Raw genomic sequence first — 19,224 nt, 5'->3', positions numbered from 1 at the left:
GCTCCCTTTTCTTCTCCCTCTTTCTGTCTCTGTCTCTGTCTCTGTCTCTGTCTCTCTCTTGTTTGGGCCACACCTGGCAGTGCTCAGGGATTACTCCAGCTCTGTCCTCAGGAATAGTGATTCCCAGTGGTGCTCTCGGGACCTTATGGGGTGCTAGGCAAGCGCCTTACCTGCTGTGCTCTCTCTTCGGCTCCTAAGGCCCCTAAACTTTTCATTGTCATGTTGTCATGTAATCACCACCACCACTGAAATATACACTATCCGGCCCCTTTTTGTGGCCACTCGGGGATCATTCCTGATGGCATATGGGGACTGTGTAATGACAGGGATTGAACTGGACTTTGTTTCTTTACATAGCTTTAGGAGTGGCTTTAGAGCCACATTAATATGTGGTCATTTTTCTACTCCAGGGAGAGGTAAAACACTGTGGCTGCGGCTGTCATACTGAGTGTGCTCTGCTGATGTCCTGGGGCTTTTGCTTTGGGGCGGGGAAATGGCTCAGTGGTCGAGCAGGGCCTTCCCTGGGTGAGGCCTGGGCTTGGTCCCGCCCTGCCTGGCCCCCAGGACAAGTGATCATTAAGGTATTTGCATTTCACAGGTGGCTCTTCACTACCTACCTCTTTGTTCTTTCTGTGAAATATGTTACTTTGGTTCAAAGTTATAATTGTTATAGATAATGAAGATAGTGTGAGGAACAGTGGCTGCAAAGAAATGAGAGTTTACGTCAATGACTGGGTCATGTCCTGGCAGAGCGAGCTTTGGTCCAGAAACTAGAACGAGAGTATTTAGTGCTACCAGACTTGAATAGGGAAGATTGTCAAGGGTTTGCCAAAATAAACTTTTGCCTGGGTTTACAGTGCCTGCAAAGAATGATTTTTGGCAAAGGGAAGAAGAACTGCATTGACATTCTGGCAAAGTTTGTTTTGATTCAGTGAATTTGTTCCTAAGAAAGATCTTGCTAATGCTTCATTGCCAAATGTCATATTAATGGAAGGTTAGAATTTGCTTTGTGTTTTGTTTAATTTTGTTTTGTTTTTTGGCCCCACCCGGCTGCTTCTAGGGTTTGCTCCTGCTGTGTGCTCAGGGATCACTGTTGGTAAGGCGTAGGGGAGTGCCAGGGACTGGACCTGGGTCAGCTGTGTGCAGGGCGAGTGCCCTATCCCTGTACTCTCTCTCTCTGGTCGTGTTTGTTCTTTTCTCTGTCAGACTGGCAGACTGGATTACTAGGGTGATCTTTTGTGTTACTTTCCCAAAAGGCTAATCTTCCCTGTGTGGGAGAAGGTTTTCCTTTTTTTTCTTTTTCTTTTTGAGTCACACCCAGCATTGCACAGGGGTTACTCCTGGCTCTGCACTCAGGAATGACTCCTGGCGGTGCTCAGGGGACCACATGGGATCCTGGGAATCGAACCCCGGGTCAGCTGTGTGCAAGGCAAATGCCCTACCCGCTGTGCTATCGCTCCAGTCCCAACAAGGTTTTCTTAGAGAACTTTTTGTTCTTTAATGATCTATATATATTTACATTTTTAATTTTAGTTTTGAAAGGCCCCTTCTCCTTGCCCTTCACGAGGGACCCAGGGGTCGCGCACACACCGTTCCAGCTTGCCCAGCTCTCGCCTTGGTGGTTCAGTGGGATCAATATCAGAGGGGGCTGCACCCTTGAGCCCGATTCTCAGAGGTTTTCTCTCTGTCACCTGCCATGCGCGCCCCTGCACCCGTGAGCAGAGAATGTCTTTTATTTGCCTGGGCCACAGCCGGCACGCTCAGGGCTTACTCTTGGCTCTGCACTCAGGGATCACTCCTGGCAGAGCTCGGGAGACCATCTGGGATACCGAGGATCTAACCCCGGTTGGCCGTGTGCAAGGCAAGCGCCCTTCCTGCTGTGGGCTATGGCACTGGGCCTGAGAACTATTGGGGAGGCCCCCAGGGTATGGGCCCACTTGCACACTGGGGGTCCCTCGGCCTGAGCGTGGTGCTTCTGTTTCCAGTTGCGTTGCTTGATGCGGGTCCACCCACTTTTGTGGTGGTTGCACACATCCGGCTCTGCGCTAGTGCCTGGCTGGGGTGCAGCCAGAAATTGCCTGTGACGGGGTTTGGGGGGAGGCTCGCAGACAGCAGTGCTGCTGGGACAGTGCTCAGCGTGTGTGTGGGAGGCCCGCCCCCAGCAAGGCAGGGGCTGGGCCCGAGGCTGTTCTCCTGGGCCTGTAGAGGGACTAATGACGTGGAAAACTTCCAGTCTCTTCTTCCTTTGTGTGGGGGTTTTGGTTTTGGTTTTGGAGACACACCTGGGACTTCCAATTCGGGGGTTGCTACGAGTGGCACTCAGAGGACCAGGCGTGCCAGGGCGTGTGCAGGGCGCCCAGGTCCCCGGCATACAGAGCGTGTGTCCCGGCCTGCCGAGAGTCTCTCCAGCCCTCAGCTCTTTTCTTTTTTAGGGTCTCGGTGGTGCTGGAATCTGACTCCACCTTGACGCTAGCCAGCAGAAGGCCTGAAATCTGCATTGCCAGGCGAGCGCCTTCACCCCAGAGCTGCCTCTCAGGCCCAGCTTCCCTGCATCTAAACCCATCAGAACCCATCGCTCTTCTCCCAGGCGGTGCCTGGGCCAGGTGCCGGGCTGGCGTCGGGAGGATGCGCCGCTGTTACTCAAACGTGGCCCGAGTGGAATGAGTGGAACGAAGCCTGAGGCAGTGGCTCCCTGGGCCAGATCCCGAAGCCTGGGGGGGGGGGGAGGAAACCCCGCCTTCCTCCACCCTGAGCGCCCGTCAGGGGGGGGTGGTCTAGCCAGCTACGCGTCTTCCTGTTCCTCCAACACTGCTGCTTCCCAAAGGCCTTTGCTACCCCCTCGACCTCCCCCGGCATCAGAGTGACCTTAAACCTGGGACCTGGTAGGTGGGGCCAGTGCTCTAGGAGTCCAAAGGGTCCCCCGGAGCCTCCTGGGCCAGCCGCAGGGTGTGGGGGCCAGGCTGAGGGGTCCAGAGCCAGGCCCCAGGCTGCGGGCTGAGCCTGCTTGGGCTGATTCTGCCTAGTGTGGAGATCGGGGGTCTCCTGGGGTCCAATTTGGAGGGCTTGTGGGGGCTCTGACCAGGCTCTGCCTGACCTGGTGGGGTGTGGGGGCTGCAGGGCACCCTTGGCTGGCTCCACCCGGTGCTTCTTCAGGAGAGACCGCTGGACCACACTGGCCCAGTCACTGCTTCCCACACTCCAGTGGGGGCTGATGTCATGTGGTCATGTGTCCAGGCATGGCTGGACTCCGCCCCACAGTGGACTCCATCTCCCTCTGCCCGACACCCGCTGGGCAAGCTCACACCACCCCCAGCCCTCAGGCTCTGCTCCTGCCGTCAGCGTCCCCACAGCCCCCAACCTCTGACCTCAGGGAGACTCATCCAGCCCACCTCCACTCCCAAGGCCCTGGTAGCATGGCCTCCCTGTTCTCCCAGGAGCCCCTGGCTTTCCAGGAGCAAGGAGCTGCCCCCTGAAGCCTTGCGCCCTCATTGGGATGTCCAAGCCCGAAGCTGGCCGGGAAGCCCCCCCAGTCCCACCTCCCCCAGCCCGTTGCCACTCTCACTGGCCCCCAGGGGAGGAGAGGCAGGAAAGCTGTGTGGGGCCCCTCGTTTCACACAGACACGAAGATCTGAGGCCGTGCTCAGTGCTCAGTGCTCAGCCTTCTATTCTGTTCACTCCTGCCTGCACTGGGCAGACCTGTCTCTGGTGCCTCCGGGGAGGGGGAGGGTCCGTGGCTCACCCTGGGGTGCTCGTGGGTTTGCAGTGGTGCTGGGAGGGGCCTGGGGGGCCTGGGGTGCATGCACATGAAGTGGGGTTCCGGTCCAGGACCGGGACATAGGGCTCTTCCTGAGGGGACCTATCTCTGGGCGTGGGGGTCTCTGAGGGCCTTCTTGGGGTGCCCGAGCTGGGCGTTCTCTCCCTGGGAAGGTGGGCGTGTGCCCCTCGAGGGCAGGGAGGCTCCCCCCAGGAGGTCCCGGCCCGTGGGGGTGGGGTTGCAGCGGGGGGGGGGGGGGCGTTGGGGGCGCGGCAGGCGGCCTAGTCGTCCTTGTCCTTGGCGCCGTGCTTGAGGATGCGCGTGAACTCCACGTAGTTGAAGTTGCCCTTCTTGTCGATGGGCGCCTCGCGGTACATCTCGTCCACCTCCTCATCCGTGAAGCGGTCGCCCATGGTGGTCAGCAGCTCCCGCAGGTGGTCCTCATGGATGACCCCTGGAGAAGGGCCCAGGGGTGAGTCAGGGAGGGGGGCCAGGCCAAGCCGTGCCTGCACCCCTACCTGAGCCCGCCGCCTCCCCCCTCCCTCCTATGCTCTCTGAGGGGCCCCAGCAGGGAGAGTGCTGTGGGGACTGGCCCAGGTGCCTCCAGGTGGGTAGCGGGGGGCTCCTGCCTTAAGTTCAAGCCCCCGATGCTACCGCTGGAGTTTGTCTGCCCGCTAGTCACTCCACCTCCCTCGGTGCCTGTTTGGTTCCGGACTGTGGAGGGCTGATGTCAGGACAGTGTTCTGAATGTGCCTGGGCAGTGGGGGGATGTCTGTGGGCCCCCCAACCGCCACACACAGACACACACAGACACACACACACACACAGACACACACACACACACAGACACACACACACACACACAGAGACACACACACACACACATACAGTGTCTCGCTCCAGCCGAAACACCTCCAGCCCCACTCTGCCCTGGCCTGGCTCAGTTTAGCTGGGGCATCGGGCTGGGTGTTGGTTTCTGTCCCTTCTGCTGGCCATTGCTTTCTGGGTATCACAGGGGAGAGTGTGAGCTATGCCCGCGGGCTATTCCTGGTTCTCTGCTCAGGAGTGACCCTGGCTGTGCTCGGATGACCGTGTACTGTGCCAGGGCCCAAACGGGGGTGAGCAGCATGTAAGGCCTTGCCCCTGCGGTATCGCTCTGGCTCCCTGAGCAGACCGTGTTTTGACTTCCGGAAAGGGCTAAAGCAGTTAGAGAAGGGGCCGGCGGTGTGGCCTCGGCACTTGGCCTGCCTGCGTGAGACCCTGGCTTTGATCCTGACGCGCACACGTCAGTGGATGGGGGAGCGAACGGCGTGCAGAGGGAGGGGGCGTCGGGTGAGAGTGTGGGTCTCGGCGTGGCTTGGCGGGAGAGAACCAGGAAGCAGCCGTGCCTGTGCTCTGGGTCAGAACCAGCCGCCCCGGGTCTCTGCTGAAGGCCTGTACTGGCCTGGGAGGCGGGGGGGCCCTTGCACACGCCCTGCGCTGACCTGAGGCCTCCTCGTCAAAGCAGGCGAAGGCGTTGCGAATCACGTCCTCGGGGTCGGTGCCGTTCAGCTTCTCCCCGAACATGGTGAGGAACATGGTGAAGTTGATGGGCCCCGGGGCCTCGCTCATCATGCCCTCCAGGTACTCGTCCGTGGGGTTCTTCCCTGCGGGCAGGGGACACGTGTGTCTGCGGTCACAGCCCAGCCTGTTCCAGCCTAGTGGTCCCCTCCCCGCTGACTCCAGAGCCCCACAGATGTGAGGAAGGACAAGCATGTCATGTGGGGGTTATGGGCAGCCCTATTCCGAGAGCTTGCCCACCGCCTGTTCCTGCCAGGCGCTGGGCAGTGCCCACACGGCTCAGCTCAAGCCCGTCCCCAACCCCCTGGCATGTGCATAGCACTGCACCACAACTCAGCTTTCATCTCCCTTTTTATTTTTGGCCTTTTTGGTCACACTCAGCGATGCACAGGGGTTACTCCTGGCTCTGCACTCAGGAATTACTCGTGGTGGCGCTCAGGGGGCCATATGGGATGCCGGGGATCGAACCCAGGTCAGCCACATGCAAGGCAAATGTCCTACCCACTGTGCTATCACTCCAGCCCCAGGGGTGCGGGTTTTCTGGGGGGTGCCAGGGCTTCCATGGATCTCGGGCTTAGCACCCTGGGAGTGGGGGCCTGCCTCCGAGGTGGGGAGTGTGTGCCCATTCTATGTCCCTGCAGGCTGGCTGGGCCCCCCAGCCTCTGTGGTCTCAGCTCCCACAGCCCCGCTGCTCCCCAGGCCTCCTTTGCGGGTGGTCTGCTGGGGTGGGGGTCCCTGAGAGATGGTCGCGTCCCCACTCAGGGTCTCCCGGTTCTGGGCGCATGGGCGGCCACCCATTTCCCCTGAGTACAGGCAGGGGACAGACGAGCCAGAGCAGAGGCACCAGGGTGCGCTCAGGGCTGACCACCCAGCCTGTGTCCACTGTGACCCCCTCTCATCCTCGGGAGGGAGGCATGTGGGGGCCGGGCACAGGCTGGAGGGCATCGCCGGGGCTCAGCTTCCCCACCCAAGCCTCTGTGAATCCAGTCTGGTTCCTGAGCTCTCTGACCACGGAGATGCGGATTTGGGGCAAGTGATGGAGCTGGAGGGGCCTGGGGGCCTCTGAAGCCAGGAGGTCCCCTGGCCACGCCTCCAGGTTTTGTCTACAGGGTGGCTAGTGTGTCACTCAGAGTGGCTCTGAGACGGCCAGAGTGATAGGACAGCAGGGAGGGCGCTTGCTTTGCACGTGGCCAACCTAGGTTCCATCCTCAGCATCCTACGTGGTGCCGTGAGCACTGCCAGGGGTGCAGAGCCAGGAGTCAGCCCTAAGCGTCACTGGCCGTGGCCTCCCAACCAACCACCCACCACCGAGGACAGCTTTGCCTCGCTGACCTGCCCTGAAATCAGAGCACAAAGAAGCAGAGCGGCTCTCAGAGGCGGAGGCCCCATTGAGGGGAGCCCCCCGAGGCTGGGGGTGCCCGACCCTGCCCCCTCGGGGCCCTCACCCAGCGAGGCCAGCATGTCGTGCAGATCCTCCTTGTCGATGAAGCCGTCGCGGTTCTGGTCGATCATGTTGAAGGCCTCCTTGAACTCCTGGATCTGCGACTGATCGAACATGGCGAAGACATTGGACGTGGCCCTCTGGGGCCGCTTCTTGGTGGTCTTGGCCTTGGCCCTCTTGCTGGACATCTTGGCTTGCGGAGTGGGGGGTTTCCCTGAGGGTGGAGGATGGGCATGGAGGGGGGGAAGAGAGCTGATGACTGGGGTCCCCACTTCTTCCTCTACGTCTCAGGGGAGTTTCCTCATCCGGGAGCGGGGACCCCCGTCGTGGCCCGCATAGGAACCCTCCCCCCAGGAAGGGTGCAGACACGAAGACGTGAGTCCCCGGGGGTTCGGCCAAACCCTCGGGACAGGTTTAGCCCCATAGTCCCGTAGCACTTCCACAGAGGGCTGTGAGGAAGAGCCAGACCGCAGCCAGCCCAGCACTCCCCAGGGGGCGCCTTCCCAGGCTCTGGAAAAGCCTGTGTGTGTGCAGCCCCCCCGCCCCCCACCCGTCTGCTCTGCCCCTGTGGGTGACTGGTCTGGCTGGACGGCCCCTCCTCCTCCCCCTGGGCCTGACAACCCACAGTCACACCTGACCCCTCTTCTCAGCCCACTCTCAGCCCCCACGGCCAGTGCTGATCCAGGCCTGCACCTCTCTCCCTTGGGGGCACGGGGAGGCTCCAGGCAGCTTCCGAGCCACGTTCAGACGCCCCGTCTCCCTCGCCGTGTCCCCCCAGCATCTGGGAGCCTGCTGGGCTGGGGTCCAGCTGTCCCTCGGCCTCAGAGTCCCTCCCCATGAAGGCTTGTCCTCCGGCAGGGTGCTGGTCTGGCCCTGCCCTTGCTCTGACAGGAACACAGGGCGTGCTGTGTGCCCCCTGCCCCCGCCCCTGCAGAGATTACAGTGGCTCCTTGGGTGAGTGACTCTGAAGCAGCATTGTCCAGGCGGCTGCTCCCACTACACAGGCTGGGAAACTGAGGCCCACCCGGGGCATTTTGCCGGAACTGTGCCCTGAAAGCTGAGGGGCGCTGTGGCCTGACACTGCTGCCACAGCGCCCCTCTGGGGGCCCGCCCGGACGCCGTCCTGGCCATCGGACACGTCCCAAGGGTGCTTGGTGGGCTGTGACAATGGGGCCCCCCACAGCTCTCCCAGGACACCCCCTGGCCGTTGGGCTGGGCAGGGCGGGCGCCCACGCCTCAGTGTCCAGCTCAGGCTGAGTCAGCCACATCCCTGCGGAGCGGATGCAGCGCCCAGGGCCATGACCCCCAAGTGTGCATGTGGGGGCCCCTCTCCAGCCCCTCCCCTGGCTAGGCACACGGGCCCCCCCGCACCTGGCCCTGCACTCACCTGGAGTGAGAAGCCGCTGCCTGAGTGCGCTCTGTGGCTCTGGCTGTCGGTCTGTCTGTCTGTCGTCCAGTCCCGTTGGTCCGCAGCTGTGGCTCAGGCCCAGCCTTACAAGGCAGAAGAATGTGCGCCGGGGCGGGGCCGCGCCCGCCTTATTTGGCCGAGGGCCGGGGCGGGAGCGAGGGGGGCGGTGCCCGCGCACCCCAGGCTGCCGGGTCGGGGTGGGCGAGGAGAGAGCCGGCAGGGTGGGCGCCCCCCTCCCACACCCTGACGGGCGCAGCCCACTAGAGGACCCCGGCTCCCCAGTTCTCAGAGCCAACCCCTGTCCCCCAGAGCCCCTGCCCGGTGCCTGGTCCCCAGAGGACCCCCTGGGTGGGGGTGCATCCCCCTGCTCTGCGGGGCGCTCTCAGTTTCCCTTGAGCTGGGAAGAAGGGAAGTGGTGGAGGCCGAGGGGGCGCCGCAGCATGGTGCTGGCGTGAGAGGACTGTGGTCTGGAGGGACAAACGCCCCCTCCCCCCTTCCAGAATCACCCCCACCCCAGGGACCTCAGCACCCCGAAGCCTCTCCAGACACCTGCAGGATTTATATTTAACTTCGGGTGGGGGGCGCCCATGCAGTACACAAGTGTCCTGTAATCCGGGTGGGGAGGGGCAGGGACCCAGGTGGCCATGCTGTGACATTTGGGCAGGGCTGAGGGAACCCTGGAGCAAAGTGGGGGCCTTGGCCAGGAGCTGGTGCCCTGAGTGCTGGTGCGAGGGGAGAGAACGGGACCCTCGGGCGCCTTTGGGTCACTGTGAGGCTCCGAGCAGAGGGAGCAGGCTCAGGGGGCCCCGCACCCCACTGGGTGGTGATGCCACAGCAGCAGAGGACAGGGCCACAGCGCAGCCCTGGTGGCAGCCTTCCAGGAGGGGGGAGGGAGGCGCTGGGGTTGGGGACAGGCCAGGAGGATGAGGCAGGGCTTCCTGGGACTGGAGTCACTTTGGCAGAGCGGCTGGAGAGAGAAGAAAGGCCGTTTCCGCGGGGGTTTGGGGAGAGGGGAGTCCTCCATTTGGACATTGATTTTGTCTTTTTTTTGGAGGGGGGTGGTCAGTGATGAGAGGTTGGGGTCATACTCGGTGGCGCTCAGGGCTTACTCCTGGCGGGGGTCAGGGGACTGCATCCAGGTCGGCTGTACGCAAGACAAGTGGCGGACTCTCGTACTGATAGTACACTCCGCGTACACGCCGTGACAGTGTACTCCCTCTCCGGCCCCCTCCAGGGCATTGTAATCAGTCCCAGAAGATTGTGCCTGTGCCGCTGGCAGTGACACCCCTCCTGCCTCCCCTTCCTTGCCTCGCCCCGGCAGCCCTGCAAACATACTGATTCGTGTCTGGGACCGAACCTGGAGGTGCTTAGCTCAGCGCCTGCTGACTGTGCTTGGGGGTGCTCCTGGCAGTGCTCGGGGAACCATGTGGCGGCAGGGCTCACCCCCAGGGCTTCTTCACACCAGGCCGTGCTCAGCCCTTGAGCCAGTTCCTGGGCCTCACAGCTACATTTTTCTTTGATTTGTTTTGGGGTCACAGCAAGTGACTCTTGAGGCTTGGTTGGTCCTAGGAGTGCTCTGGGGACGACGTGTCAGGACTAGCCTGGGGCTTCTGCATGCAGAGCATGTGCTCCTACTCTCTGAACCATCTCCCAGCCCCCCCTGAATATATATATTCCACTTTTGGGAATATATAGATATAGATAGATTGGCAATGCCGATTGATAACTTTGATTTACTTTCTTTTTTATTCTGGCCACACCCGGCAGTGCTCAGGGCTTACTCCTGGCTCTGTGCTCAGGGACCACTCCTGGTAGGGCGCTCAGAGGGGTGGTAGGGGCAGGAATTGAATCCAGGTTGGCCGTGTGCAAGGCAAGTGTCCTTCCTCTTGTATTATCACCCCGGCCCCTCGGTTTCACTTTTGGAGACTTCTATTTCCCATAGAACTGCACCATTTTGCATTTCCAGTGTGCGAGGGCTCCGGTTCCTCTATACCCTCCATGTATGTGTCTTCTCGCTGTTCTCATGGAGTCTGGAGTCGTTCCCTCCGGTCAGGGTAGCATTTCCCTAATGATCGATTTTGTGGTGCATCCTTTCCTAGCTGATTGGACATATGTATGTCTTCTTAAGAGAATGACTGTTCAGACCCTTTGCCTAGTGTTAAAGTCGGTTGTCTTTTGGTTGCAAGAATGCTTTGTATATTTTGGCAATCACACCACATTAGATATATTGAGAAATATATGTGTATATATATATATGTATATGTATACATATGTGTGTGTATGTGTATGTCTTGGGGCATACCTGGCTGTACTCAGGGTTTACTCCTGGCTCAGTGCTCAGGCATTATTTCACAGCATGCTCCAGGAACCATAGATGTGGTACCAGGGATTGATGAGTCTTACCTGCTGTGCTTTCTGGTCCCCGATCATTTTTATTTGTGTTTTTGTTGTTGTTTTAGGGCCACACCTGGCGGTGCTTCCTGGCTCTGAGCTCAGAATCCCGTGGTGTTCACAGAGGGCCCACGCCCTTTGCTGAGTCCCTGCATGCCCAGCCACCGTGCAGCCTGAAAGTGCCAGGCTGCAGAGAACGGAGCTTCCTGGTGAGCACGGGGGAGGGGGGGAGGAGGGGCACCCGCAGGGGGAGATCCAGGAACCGGACTCTTGCCTCTCAGCTGCCAGCCGGGAGCTTTCAGCCACTGAGCCATCTTCTGGCCCCCATGCTCAGTTTTCAGATGGACTGTTTTTTTTTTTTTAATTTATTTTATTTTTCTTTTTGGGTCACACCGGTGTTGCACAGGGGTTACTCCTGGTTCATGCACTCAGGAATTACTCCTGGTGGTGCTCGGGGGACCATATGGGATGCTGGGAATCGAACCCAGGTTGGCCATGTGCAAGGCAAACGCCCTACCTATTGTGCTATCGCTCCAGCCCCCAGATGGACTGTTTTATCCGGTTATCTTCCCTTCTTTTCCAAGGGGCTTTGCATTTCCATATTAATTTCTACATCATTTCTGCAGAAAAAGCAATTGACCTTTAGATAGAGATCTGTTCAATCTGTATTTAACTTGCCCTCTCACCAGCACCGAGGTCTTTTTTAACTAACTTGGTATTTAGTTTTTGAGGCCGTGCCTAGTGATGCGCAGGGCTTACACCTGGCTCTGTTCTCGGGGATCACTCCCGGCGGTGCTCAGGGCGCCATATGTGGTATCAGGGATGGAGCCCGGGTCAGCTGCATCCAAGGCACTTGGACTCTCTCTGGCCTGTAGCAGCGATGTCTTGCTCACGATCATGAGCTATCTTACCTCTCACTTGGCAATTTTTTTTGTGCTTTAAAATTTGGCTTATGGGGGGCCGGAGCGATAGCACAGTGCGTTTGCCTTGCACGCAGCCGACCCGGGTTCGATCCCCAGCATCCCATATGGTCCCCCAAGCACTGCCAGGAGTAATTCCTGAGTGCAAAGCCAGGAGTAACCCCTGAGCATCGCTGGGTGTGACCCCCCCAAAAAAGTAAAATTTGTCTTATGGGGGGCGGGGGGGTGGGGGGGAGGTTTACTGTGGTTCTTGGTGGTGGAATATATGCACTGGTGAAGGGATGGGTGTTCGAGCATTATGTAACTGAGACTTAAGCCTGAAAGCTTTGTAACTTTCAACATTGTGATTCAATAAAAAAAAAATAAATTAAAAAAATTTTGTCTTAGTGGGGACTGGGGGCTGGAGAGTTGGGTAGGGTGTTTGCCTTGTACACTACCAATTGGGGTTTGTTCCCTGACACCCAATATGGCCCCCTGTCACTGTCAGGAGTCATCCCTGAGCACTACCAGATGTGACCCAACCCCCCATATAAATAAAAATGGTCTCATTTGGGCTTTGTAGTTTTCAATGTATGCTTTTTTTGTTTGCTTGTTTTGGGGCCACACTTGGTGTTGCTCAGGGCTTATTCCTGGGCGGTGCTCAGGGGACCATATGGGGTCCTGGGGATAGAACCTGGATGAGCCACATACAAGGCAAGTAAGCGCCCTCCCCACTGCACTATTGCTCTGGCCCCATCCAGTGTATAATTCACGTGCCTTTATTTGGGGGCTGTGCCAGGAGTTGAGTGCAGAACCTCATGTGAACATGCAAGGCCCAGGCTGTGCTCTGAGCCCCACAGCCGGCCCTCTTATTCTTTCCATGAAATCCCGAAATCCCGTTGATCATCGAATTTCTCGAGCTGGTCTCAGTAACCTCTCCGTTCGTCCTGCTCCCGAGATTTTAGAAGTCTCTCTCTACTCAGCCTTCCCAGCGATGCCACATTGGAGGCTCTTTCAGGGTCATGGGGATTGAGACCCAGCTTGTTACTGGCTTTGGCATATGGATACACCATGGGAAGCTTGCAAGGCTCTTCCATGTGGGCAGGAAACTCTCAGTAGCTTGCCAGTTTCTCCCAGAGGGAGAAGTAGGTTGTAAGGTTGGCCTCGCGCTTCTGGGAGCTTGCTTTTAAGTCTCTGGTCGTTGGCCGTTGATGGGATTACACACTCCTGGGTTCCTCTGCCGGTACCTTCATGGTGAGGCTTGTCTGAATGTGTAGAGAGGAGCCTTGAGTATGGTTGTGGCTGTGGCTAGGTTCCGGAGGTCTTTAGCCGCTGAGAGCTCTGCTCGGGGCGGGGAGGGAAGTTGGAACCCATCACCTCCGAGGGGCCCTGGGGAAGACAGGCAGGCGTGCGGGCAAGAGACTCTCTGCATCGCTCTCTTCCGGGAGTCTGCTTTTAAGTCTCTGGATGTTGGCCGCTGATGGGATTACACACACCTGGGTTCCTCCTTATTGTTTTATTAAACTTATCTTAGGTCCTAGAGAGCTCAGCAACTTGAGGCTCTGCATGCAGGAACCCTGGGTTCATTACTGCCCCTTCCCAGTGGCCTAGCAGGCCTGGCATGACCTCCAAACACAGAGTCCGGAGGGAGTAGCCTGGCACCACTGGGAATAGTCCCAAAACAGAACGTTTGGATGGGGATGTGGCTCAAGTGTGAGAGCACTTGCATGTACTGACCCTGGGTATGAGCTGCTACCGCACAGCCGCCTGCGTACTCCTGGGCAGAGCCCTGGTGGTTGCCGCACAGTGAGGAATATTCATCATCATTATCATCATCATCATCATCATCGTTGTCCCGTGAGGAATATTAAACTACATTATTTCTGAAATATTTTATTATTTTTTTAAATGCTATTGTAAGTGGAATTGTCTTAAATTCATTTCAGAGCATCCAGTGGAAGTCGGAGTGTTTCGATGTATAATGTTTCTGACACCAGACGTGTGTTTTTTTTTTTTTTTTTTGGTTTTTGGGTCACACCTGGCGATGCACAGCAGGGATTACTCCTGGCTCTGCACTCAGGAATTACTCCTGGCGGTGCTCAGGGGACCATATGGGATGCTGGGATTTGAACCTGGGTCGGCCGCGTGCAAGGCAAACGCCCTACCCACTGTGCTATCGCTCCAGCCCCAGACGTGTGTGTTTTTCTCACACGTCACTTCTCCAGTTCTCTGGACTCGGATGGGTATCCTAGAGATTGACTCTGATCCTTGCTCTCGGGACATTGTCACACCCCATGTGTCTGGTTCTGGTCCCCAGGTTTATACTGCTGTCTGATTTGGCTGCAGCTTGAGGATTGCCAGGGTCAGAGAGTACCAGGGTTCAGGATCTTGCCTTGCACGTGACTGACCTGGGTTTGATCCTGATGCTGCACTGGGTCCCCGGAGCCCTCTCAGTTTCAAACCCCTGTGGCTGGAAAAGATGAAAAGACACACCACACACTCACACATACATGCGTACATACATGCACACATATGCACACACTCATACATGCACACACATGAAAGCTCATACATAACATGTACACGTGTACACACATGCATGCACACACACACGCACGCATGCACTCACACACTGGTTCCTTAGCAGCCCTGGGGAACTTGTTTCTTAATAGTTCTTTTGTGGCTAGCTGAGTATTTTTTATGAACGATTGTTTTCTGCAAATAGTTTAACTTCTGTTTTCCATTTTGGATGGCCTCCCTCCGGCCGTTCATTCTCTTGCCTAACTGACCTAATTGAAACCTCAGGAACAGTTTGAATGGAAGTGGCCAGAGCAAACATCCCCGTCTTGTTTCTGACTGTAGAAGCCAATTTTCTGTCTTTCATGGTTTCTGCTTTTGGGAGTGGTGGTATTTTTTTTTTTAGTTTATTTATTTATTTTTTTAATTAATAGTTTATTTTTAATTAGTGAGTCAACGTGAGGGTACAGTTACAGATTTATACATTTTTGTGCTCATGTTTCTCCCTTACAAAGTTTGATAACCCATCCCTTCACCAGTGCCCATTCTCCACCACCAGTAAACCCAACATCCCTCCCCCCCTCCCCAGTCCCGTCTCCCCCCACCCCACACTGCCACTATGGCAGGGTATTCCCTTTTGTTCTCTCTCTCTGATTAGGTGTTGTAGTTTGCAATAAAGGTGTTGAGTGGCCATTGTGTTGTCTCTAGTCTATATTCGGCCCGCATCATCTTTCCCCCACATGACCAACAACCACATCTTACTTGGTGTTCCCTTCTCTGAGTTGCCCAGAATGAGAGAACAGCCTCCAAGCCATGGTGACAACCTCCTGGTACTTATTTCTACTATTCTTGGGTGTTAGTCTTATAGTCTATTATTCTATATTCCACAGATGAGTGCAATCTTTCTATGTCTGTCTCTCTCTTTCTGACTCATTTCACTTAGCATGATACTTTCCATGTTGATCCACTTATATGCAAACGTCATGACCTCATTTTTTCTAACAGCTGCATAGTATTCCATTGTATAGATATAGCAGAGTTTCTTCAACCAGTCATCTGTTCTAGGGCACTCGGGTTTTTTCCAGATTCTGGCTATTGTAAACAGTGCTGCGATGAACATATAAGTGCAGATGTCATTTCGACTATACTTTTTGGCTTTTCTGGGATATATTCCCAGCAGTGGTATTGCTGGGTCAAATGGGAGCTCAACCTCTAGTTTTTTGAGAATCGTCCATATTGTTTTCCAAAAGGGCTGAACTAGCCGACATTCGGGAGTGGTGGTATTTTGTTTTGGGGCCACATGTAGTCGTGTTCAGAGGCTGCTCCTAGCTCTGTGCCCAGGAGTGACCCTGGTGGGTGTCGCTGGACCGTGTGTCGCTGGGGCCGGAATCAGGGGTGGCTCTAAGCAAGACAAGCACCTTCTCTCTCCTACTATCCCTTCAACCTGTCTTTCACTCATTTGTTGTTCTGTTTTGGGGCCATGCCTGGTGGTGCTCAGGACTTACTCCTGGCCCCATGAGGAATAGTGATCAGTGATCACACCTGTCAGAGCTTAGGGGATCATGCTGGGTGGTGGGGATTAAACCTAGGTCAGCCACATGAAGGCAAGTAAGTGCCACAGTAAGTGCCCTACTTACCATCCATCACTTTGCCCCCCACACCTCTGCCCTGTGTCTCACTCTTTTTTTTTTTTTGCTTTTTGGGTCACACCTGGCGATGCACAGGGATTACTCCTGGCTCTGCACTCAGGAATTACCCCTGGCTGTGCTCAGGGGACCATATGGGATGCTGGGATTTGAACCTGGGTCGGCCGCGTGCAAGGCAAACGCCTTACCCGCTGTGCTATCTCTCCAGCCCCAAATGTCTCACTCTTTTTTTAAAAAAATTTTAGAGAATCACTGTGATGTAGTTACAAACTTACAAACTTTTGTTTTTGCATCCATGTCTCACTCTTAAATGTGATGTGAGGGAGATTTTTCTGGATACCTCCTATCTGTGTGAAAAAGCTCTTTGTGTGTGTGTGTGTGGGGGGTCACTCCTGACTGTACTCAGGAATCACTCCTGGCGACTCTAGGGGGACCATATGAGATGCTGGAGCTCCAACCCAGATAGGTCGTATGCAAGGCAAGGGCCCTACCCACTGTGCTCTCCAGCCCTGGGAGTTCTTGTCTATTCCTTAGTGTATTGCATGTATCAAGAAAGGAGGGGCTGGGGCTGGAGCGATAGCACAGCGGGTAGGGCGTTTGCCTTGCACACGGCCAGATTCTATTCCCAGCATCCCATATGGTTCCCTGAGCACCACCAGGAGTGACCCCTGTGCATCGCTGGGTGTGACCCAAAAAGCAAAAAAAAAAAAAAGAAAGAAAGAAAGGAGGGAATGGAAAAATAGCACAGCGGGTAGGGCATTTACCTTGCACGCTTTGACCTGGGTTCGATTCCCAGCATCCCATATAGTTCCCTGAGCACCGCCAGGGAGTAATTCCTGAGTGCGGAGCCAGGAGTAATCCCTGTGCATTGCCGGGTGTGACCCATAAAGCATCCCCCCCAAAAAAAAGAAAGGGTGCCAAGGGGCTTGGCCAGATGCCTTTATTGAATTGAGATATCCTGAATTTCTCTGAAACTGTCCCCTAGCTTTTCTTTGTCCCATCTGTGCTGACATTTGTGAGTCAAGGTCTGTGACTTTGTGTGACCTCCCAATAAGCTTCGATCTATTTTATTTTTAATTTTGTCTAGGTACCTTGTGGTGCTGGATGAAATTTGGGACTCCTGCAAGCACAACTGTGCTCAGCCCGGAGCCACCCACAGGAGTCCACATTCTTTTTTTTTTTTTTTGCTTTTTGGGTCATACACGGCGATGCACAGGGATTACTCCTGGCTCCACACTCAGGAATTACTCCCTGGCGGTGCTCAGGGGACCATATGGGATGCTGGCATTCGAACCTGGGTTGGCCGAGTGCAAGGCAAACGCCCTACCCGCTGTGCTATCGCTCCAGCCCCGAGTCCACATTCTTGACAGGAAAATCTCCACGGTCTTGTCACGTCCTGCTCTCTGGGTGCATCGAGTCAAAACATTAACTTTCTCATCATATATAAGCTTTGACCATCTAGTTCAGGTCGCTTCTGTCATATTTATCCATCATAAAGTTATTGTTGTCTCTTTTTTTTTCTTTTTGGGTCAGACCTGGCGATGCACAGGGGTTACTCCTGGCTCTGCATTCAGGAATTACTCCTGGCAGTGCTCGGGGGACCATACAGGATGCTGGGAATTGAACCCAGGTCAGCTGCATGTAAGGCAAATGCCCTACCTTCTGTGCTATCGCTCCAGCCCCAGTCCCTTATTTTAAAATTTTATTTATTTCTTTTGGGGTCACACCCGGCAATGCACAGGGGATACTCCTGGCTCTGCACTCAGGAATCACTCCTGGTGGTGCTCAGGGGACCATATGGGATGCTGGGGATTGAACCTGGGTCGGCCGCATGCAAGGCAAACGCCCTACCCACTGTACTATCGCTCCAGCCCCTGTTGTCCCTTATTTTTAAAACTTTTCTTTTGGGTCCATAGTTGGTGATGCTCAGGGATTACTCCAGGCTCTGCTCAGGAATGAATGGCTCCTAGAGATGCTCGCATGACCATCTAGATGCCGGGGCTCTGCTGCAAGGCACATGCCCTGCTGCTGTGCTCTCTCTCTGGCCTCACTTCCATCTCTAACATTCAGTATGTTGATTAGTGCTTTGTGGACTGTTTCTTGGAGATGGAATAAGTCCTCTGGCTTTGAGCATTGTCTCCACCCGCACCGGTGGCTGCCAAGTGCCGATAACCAAACCTTTTCTCCCTCTGTTCACTTTGGTTGGTGGGACGTGTGGGATCCCAGACCTCGTGCTTCTGTCTCCCTGTTCTGCTGGCCTGCGTCCCTTTCTGAGGCCCAGACTGGACCCTTGAGGTGCTGCCCCTGCCACAGTGGACACCCCCTGCTCCTCCGTTTACTCACGACTCGTGTTGGTTCAGCAGCCAAGGCTGCCTCAGACCTCGTGGTTCACTCTTCAAACGCCCCCCAGTCCGGGCTCGGGACAGCGGCAGGTCCTGGAAGGCCCACTGGCCCGGGAGTGAGACCCCCAAGTGCAGCCCAAGCGCCCAGTGGCCACAGCTTGGAGGGAAGGGCTGGGCCCAGGGGTTTGGCCCCAGAACTGTTCCGAGAGGCCTGTGTTCCCATCAGGCTCCGGCGCTGCCTGGTCCTGGGCCAGGTGCGACAGTCCCTCCGCGTACCTGAGGCCGCTGCATGCACCCGTGGGTGTGGCCCTCCTGGTTCCCATGGGCTCCTGTGGCGCTCGGTCTTGCCCGTCAGACGTGGACAGGTGTGTCTGGCCGTGAGCTCCCTGGGCGAGCTGCTGGGCCTCAGTGCTGGCAGTGCCCGGGGAAGGCGGCCCCTGGGCAGTGTGGGGCGAACCGAGCCCCCGGCCTCAGGTCAGTGGGCTGTCTGGGAGGGCCGCTCTCCTGGCTTCCCACGCAGCTTTTTCTTGTTTTAGGGGTCACACCTGGTGGTGCTCAGGAGACCATAAGTGGTCCTGGGATGGGGACCAGGGCCATGGCCACAGCAGACTGCAAGTGCCTCGATGCTGTCTCTTTAGTAAAGTATGTGTGTGTATACAAATATATATACACATATACATACACACATATGTTTGGGGGCCACACCTGGAAATGCTCAGAGCTGACTCCTGGCTCTGCACTCAGGACTCACTCCTGGAGGTGCTCAGGGGGCCACAAGGGGTGCCAGGGATCAAACCTGGACTGGATGCACGCAAGGCAAATGCCCTGCCTGCTGTACTATCTCTCTGGCTTTTGGGGGCCAAGCATTAAAAAAAAAAAAAAAGGATTTAAATTTAAAAAAGAAATCAAAAAAAGATTTAAAAATAAACTTTGGGGAGTCCACGCTTGGGGGTGCTTGGAGGACCATGCATGCAGTGTTGGGGATGGACCGTGGGGCTCCTGCATGCAAACGTGCTCCAGGCCACTGGGGCCCCCCCTGCCCCCCACCCCCCAGCCCCGGGAGGTTGGAGAGCCTCTCTCAAGGAAGCTGGTGGGCGGCGCTGCCTCTGCCACAGGTGAGGAGACGTGAGTTTATTTCTCTCGTGCAGGGCCAGAGCCGCACACTCAGTGGCCGCCCAGGAGGGGTCTGCTGGGTCTCCTGGGGGTACCCATCTCCGCTCGCGCCCCCTCCCCCCGTTCCACCGTAATAACACCAGGAGCCCTTGG

The 19,224-nt window shown here is 56.5% G+C and overlaps 1 protein-coding gene across 1 annotated transcript; it reads right to left on the bottom strand.

Annotated features, from left to right (window-relative positions):
• Window positions 1–3,639: 3,639 nt before the first annotated feature.
• Window positions 3,640–8,241, bottom strand: MYL9 (myosin light chain 9). Its single transcript, XM_004612509.3, has 4 exons — window positions 8,143–8,241; window positions 6,760–6,969; window positions 5,239–5,400; window positions 3,640–4,208 (listed from the first exon to the last, which is right to left on the bottom strand). The coding sequence occupies exons 2-4, from the start codon at window positions 6,941–6,943 to the stop codon at window positions 4,036–4,038; spliced, it is 519 nt and encodes a 172-aa protein (XP_004612566.1). The 5' UTR covers window positions 6,944–6,969; window positions 8,143–8,241; the 3' UTR covers window positions 3,640–4,035.
• Between the last annotated feature and the right edge of the window lie 10,983 nt (window positions 8,242–19,224).

The sequence above is a fragment of the Sorex araneus genome, chromosome 5, assembly GCF_027595985.1.
Source record: "Sorex araneus isolate mSorAra2 chromosome 5, mSorAra2.pri, whole genome shotgun sequence".
NCBI lineage: Eukaryota > Metazoa > Chordata > Mammalia > Eulipotyphla > Soricidae > Sorex > Sorex araneus.
The sequence above is the reverse complement of the archived record's forward strand: the minus strand, read 5'-3'. Positions and strand labels throughout refer to the sequence as shown.